The sequence below is a fragment of the Tachysurus fulvidraco genome, chromosome 21 (assembly GCF_022655615.1).
Source record: "Tachysurus fulvidraco isolate hzauxx_2018 chromosome 21, HZAU_PFXX_2.0, whole genome shotgun sequence".
NCBI lineage: Eukaryota > Metazoa > Chordata > Actinopteri > Siluriformes > Bagridae > Tachysurus > Tachysurus fulvidraco.
The window spans coordinates 14,657,248-14,663,247 of NC_062538.1; the positions used below are offsets into that span (position 1 = coordinate 14,657,248).

Genomic DNA, 6,000 nt, shown 5'->3' on the forward strand with positions numbered 1-6,000 from the left:
AGGTCACGACCTCCTCATCTGCACTGACATGCCACAATTTTACAGTGGGATCCCATGAGCTTGTGGCCTGGGATCACAACGCACAAAGTCTTCATTATTATACATGTGTAGCGATTTTGGCTCGCGAAGCAAGGTAAATATTTATAAGCAACTATAACGTGTTATAGTGACTTCTAAATATTTTAACCTAAGTTGAAATTAACGGTACTGGAATTAAGGTTACGCTTATTTGGTCTGTTCGTCCGGCGAACAGGCCGTGTACCTTTATTAATTCTATGAAGGCGGTATCTTCCCGGCCAAGAAAGATTCGCTTTCCTTTTACTGTATACCGTATTTTAAATTAAATTAACTTAATAGAGCATGTAGTTCAGACCAGATATTGCAGGTACCTTAATTTGTGAGCGAGACTCAGAGACAAATCACCTGTGGCTCAAAACTATGACATTTAATGAATGAGACAAACACAACATAAAACTAACTACACAAACAAACAAAGAAATAGGGAAAACAAAGATGAAAATAAAATAAAACAAAAGAAATTAAAATTGGGGAAAGGGAGGAAGAGACTGGAAAGAAGAAACTAGAGAGAGGAAGGAAAGGAATGGCAAGCTTAGACTCAAAAATTAATCACACCCTAACTGGGAAATCGTCACAGAAACTTAAATTCACCTTAAGATTCAATGAAAGATTCCTACTTAAAATTACGCATCTAAATTGGTTGGTAAAGGAAACGATCACTTGCATTGGCTTACTGAACAAGTCAGTAAAAGTGTCAAAAGTCAGTTAGGGTGGGGTCAGACATTCTTCCAAGTTCTCCTGAAGATCAGAGCAGTTGTCGTTCTTGGAAGTGAAGCTTGCTGGAACTTCTTTGAAGGAAGATGGAGTCGTCTTGAAGCTGTTCCGGAAGTCTGACCACGGATTAGTGGTGTTTGTGACAATTTAAAGGTTGCGAACTCTACCCATCTTTGGGGAGATGGCCAATACTACGGCCAAGATTTCGGAGGGAAAAACTCCCTTTGTTTCAGGTGTCTGTGGGCGTGGTTTAGCTATCAAACTTTTAGATGACTTTAAAGTTTGATCCAGGGTGTATTAAGATGGTATGGCGCCTTTCGTGCTCAAATAAAATACACCAGTGCTTGAAAAATGAGTAACCGATAATTTTGTGGTCATTTGGATACTAAACATGAAGGGTAATGACGGTATGAAGGCAGCGGTACATTACATACATAGATCATTAATCAAAGTATAACTTATTTTAAAATACAATGTTGTTTTCTGACACATGAATAAAATACACCCTTGTCAGGAAATTAAGGAGCAAATAATTTTAAGTCAGGCAAGCCTTAAAAGAACACATTACAAAAAGGGTTATAAGAATGAGAACCTTAGAGTACCTTATCTTCGGGTTTTATTAGTAAAAGGAATGTCTCATTGTGTGTGTGTGTGTGTGTGTGTGTGTGTGTGTTCTGGTTTAGGGCCCCTATGAGTCGTTTAGGGCCGCATGGGGTTATCTGGTCTTTGTGTAGGCTCCAGACATTCTGGAGCCAGGTGTGTGTGTAAAACTGGGTTGCTCATCGGTTAATTGAGGAGTAGATGTTGAAATTTAGGGTGCCTGGGACATGAAATCTAAAATGACTGGTACAAGACGCTACACATGCATGACATATGCATGATTTATACGAATGACTGTAGATACAGTATGAGTCTATATTATAACAGAGATTCAAAAGTGGAGCCAAAATGTATCCGAGGCACCGATACATTAGCACTCTACTATTTGCTGCCAGTAATGATGAAAGTTGGTTAAACCAAAGCCCTCCAAATTCTTCATCATTCAATGTCCTGCTTTAAGTTGTCTAGTAATACTAAAAATTTCATTTACATTTCTGATATGTAAATCATGATATCATGAGACAACCACACCCAGGAACTTTATCTTGTCTGAAGTCAATTTAAATGGCAAACTCTGCATGAAACCTAGCTCCATATTTTCACACTGATGACACTCTTTTTTTGCCAACAGAGTAACCTGAAATATGACTGAACGACTTAATCAGCAAAATCCAGCAAAAAAGTAACTCAGGATCACTCAGGATCTTATAGATACAAAAGTCTGTCATCAGCGTAGATATAAACTATGTGGTATACCTGCCCTACGCTTAGGGGAGGTATCAGTGGATAAGGCTGCAAACAGCTCAATAGTGAACAACAGTAGTGACAGCAGATGTCAAAGATTCATTTTTTTCATTCATGGATCCCTTCTGTGTTTTGTTAGCTTTGTTAGCGACATTCCGCAGAGTTAGCAAAAACTTGGGCTTCTTTTGACTGACAGACAGATGTTCATCGGTATCCTTCACTGGTTTTTTGGCTTTGTCATGTTGCCTGCAACCATGAGAAATGGTAATGAGCTACGTTTGTTTATTAAATTATTCATCAAAATAAAGAAGTGATAAGAAGTGCACAAAAAAAGACCCCATTGGCCAACATAGAAATTAAGTATCACACACAGTACTCACCTGGATTTCCCAGAGCATTTCTATGTTGTCCCATCCCTCTGATACAAGGCTTTGGCTGTCAGGACTAAAGGTCACTGTCGCAACACTTCACAAGTGACCTGAACAATAACTTTTGGTTATTTCAGTTTTTTCCAATGATATTGTTTTTTCTTTTACTTTATAAATTAACATAACAATGAAATATTGTAGCCAAAACCTTGTGTGGTCACAAGCAAGATCAACCCAGCAATGATGCAACTTGTGGGTTAAAATGTGTTAAAAATGTGTTTTATATATATTATAGTGTAGTTGATACAGAAATAGAATAAAATGTGTTTGTGAACAAGAAATCCAGGGCATGATGCCTTTGTGTGATTGCCTTACATTTATGGACAGCTTGCATTTTCTCTTCTGTCCTAAAAAGTGTTGAATGGATCTTGACACAGTGGGCTCCTTCTCTTCTCAATAGAAAACTAGTGCCTTGTTGAGCAATGACTGGCCTGTTGTTGATATGACTCGCCAGCTTCTAGCACTATTTTTAAACATGTAAATAGATAAATGGTGCTGGCACGAAATATTTCTTTTCTTTCTATAATAAATCAGTTATAAACTATTATTGTCTATTGTTATCAAACTCTAGTCTACTCTGATGGAAATTATGATAATGCTTCATGGTGTTATCTGGTGACTTCTATTAATGTTTGATCATGCATTTCCTACTGTCCTCTAAAAGAGTTGGAGTGTATACAAGAATACTCGGTATGCTCGATACGATTGGTCAAGTCTGCAAGTCTAAAATATGTTACTTGAAATTACAGTCGTAATGACAGGGTGTTTATTCACGGGGCACTACCTAGGAAGCAGACTGAGACATATCCTAGTGGTTATTGGTGATGAATGAATGTCTCTGAGATTTGACAGCTAGCTGTTCTCATGAAATGTGTCTCTGCAGATGTTAACAGCAAGCAAGAAGTGATGTTTTTAATGTCAGTTACTGAATGTTCTCTCCAGCAGTCTGACCTCTGCGTCATAGCAGATCTCTTAGCAGGACGCAAGATGCACAGCAGCTCTGCAAATACACTCAGTGGATGTTTTTTGCAGTGTGTGTTTATGTAGTTGAAGGCTGTTTACCAGAAATAAAAACCACAGGGTTACTAATGTGTCACACACAGATGTTCATGAACAAACATTATCTCACCATCTCATTGCTTGTCTGTGTCTGATATGAATCTGATTATATTTGCACCCCTTTCCTTATCTTCTAGTTTTATTCTTTCTTATAGTCACTTCTTAACTTCATTTGAAAAGAAATTCTGTCTTGAAAAGAAATATTACATACACCAATCATCATTTTAAGCTGCTAGTATACAGAATATTCTGTATCTTTTGTATAAAGCTGGTGTACTGTCAAAATCTAAGTCATTTATTTCCTCTTACATTTACTTATTCACTCAGACAGTCTGGGTCTAGTGACTTTGCCAGTTCTGCTATTACTCTGAGGTTAAGTAGCTTAATAAACAAATTGTCTGTTAATTTTTGGCAATTCAGTGTAGAAAGAATATAAAGGATGTGTCATCAGTTTCGAATGAAATATGACATATCAAAATTGTCACCCCATAATGCTGAGAAAAAATTACAACTAACATTACTAATTATTATTTTTATTAATGATGGCTACGGTACTGACAGATATGCTAAGGAAAAAAAAAAGACAGTATGGGAAAGGGGACTGGTAGGGACTGGGTTATGTAATGTAGTGCTTAGGAATTTTTCTCCCAGTAGATGTTGACAAAGAGAGAGAGAGAGAGAGAGAGAGAGAGAGAGAGAGAGAGAGAGAGAGAGAGAGAGAGAGAGAGAGAGAGAGAGAGAGAGAGAGAGAGAGAGAGAGAGAGAGAGAGAGAGAGAGAGAGAGAGAGAGAGAGAGAGAGAGAGAGAGAGAGAGAGAGAGAGAGAGAGAGAGAGAGAGAGAGACAGACACAGACACAAATAACACACTTTGGGGGCTTGAAATCACAGCATGAAGAAAGGGTCCGGCCTTTTTTCTTCTCCTATTTGTGTCGATTAATTCGTTTGAAGCTGACTAGACTGTTTAGTCTGCCGTTATCCTTTGTGAAAGATTGACCGCAGCAGCAGTTATGGCAAATACATCCTCCATCTTCTTGATGACTTTTCTTGTTGTAGGAATGGCACAAGGTAAAAACTCATTTTATTTAACCATTTTATGATTTTATTTGAATTATTTCTTCTTGTTCTTATTATTTTAGACTGTGTAGATTAAATACATGAGAATAATTATCATAGTCAGTTACCTCACATTAAACTAGCTGAGAAATGTTATACAACACTTTTAAGGCTGTAAAATAGATGCTTACATTTTACTAAATTAATTTCATTTAGGTGTATTGCACTAGAACAACAACAACATTGTTTAATCTGTTTAATACTAGACTTCACATTGAGGGTTTTTAAATGTTCTCAGGAAGAGTATTAAAGAAATTCTGGATATTCATTAAAGGCCTCAGCATGGTTAATGTGGACATAATGACAGTGAGTGTTGTGTGAGATCATTAAATAAAGCAAGGGTTACAAATGGGGAGTTTAGCTAGCTACTGAAACGCATGAGATTGTTTAGAATTAACACTTGGAAAATGTCTTGCTTATAACAACAAATCAGTATACAAGCTGTCATGTGCATAACATTTGCTAAATATCACGTTATATTGTTCACGGAAACCAGGCGATCATCTTCTTCATGTGAAGTATGCTGAGGGCTAGTAGCGTTAACTCCATTTAGATAAATATCAACAAAATAATGTTTCTTCTATCAGACCACTAAAACTCTAACTCTTCTTTTTTTTGTTTAGGACAGAAACAGCAGAAAGATGACCATAACAATACAGGCGGCATAAGGCCAAGAACTTTCCGGGGTTATGCCATCCCCATTCAGCTTCCTCTTCTACCAAATTCAACAGAAATGCAAACACGCTCCATTGGAGTTGCTGTTCAAGACCTTGCATTGTTGACAAACAGCAGTGCCTTGTATCTCAGGAGCTCACTGAGCACACGAGCCATCCCTTCAATCTATGTGGTTGCGATTGTCATTGGCATCCCGGCCAACATTGCCATTTTGGTCTCAATTGGCACCAAAGTACGTGTGGTATCTGCAGCCATCTTGTGCTGCAGCCTGGCAGCTTCAGACCTTCTTCTTTTGCTCAGCCTGCTGCTCAAAGCGCATTACCACTTTTCAGGCAACAACTGGACATTTGGCGAGTCTGCATGCCGTCTCACCACTGCCTGTTTTTATGGCAACTTATATTGCTCCGCACACACGCTAGCATGCATGAGTATCAAGCGCTACCTAGCTGTGGTACACCCCTTTTTTTACAAACGCCTTCCCAAGCGCTCCTGCACGGCCTGGTCCAGTCTAGGTGTGTGGATTGTGTTTTCATTGGCAATGTTGCCCAGTCTACTAGTCCATCAGAGCTACCATATCCCTCAGCTGGGA

The 6,000-nt window shown here is 38.4% G+C and overlaps 1 protein-coding gene across 1 annotated transcript in view; it reads left to right on the forward strand.

The window, feature by feature from the left end:
* The first annotated feature begins 4,443 nt into the window (after positions 1–4,443).
* Positions 4,444–6,000, forward strand: part of LOC113646498 (proteinase-activated receptor 3) — a 3,200-nt gene continuing 1,643 nt past the window's right edge. The window contains exons 1-2 of the mRNA XM_027152805.2: positions 4,444–4,688; positions 5,360–6,000. The exon at positions 5,360–6,000 is cut by the window's right edge and continues 1,643 nt beyond it. Of these exons, the coding sequence (XP_027008606.1) occupies positions 4,631–4,688; positions 5,360–6,000 (699 nt within the window). The 5' untranslated portion in view covers positions 4,444–4,630. The remainder of the gene's footprint in view (positions 4,689–5,359) is intronic.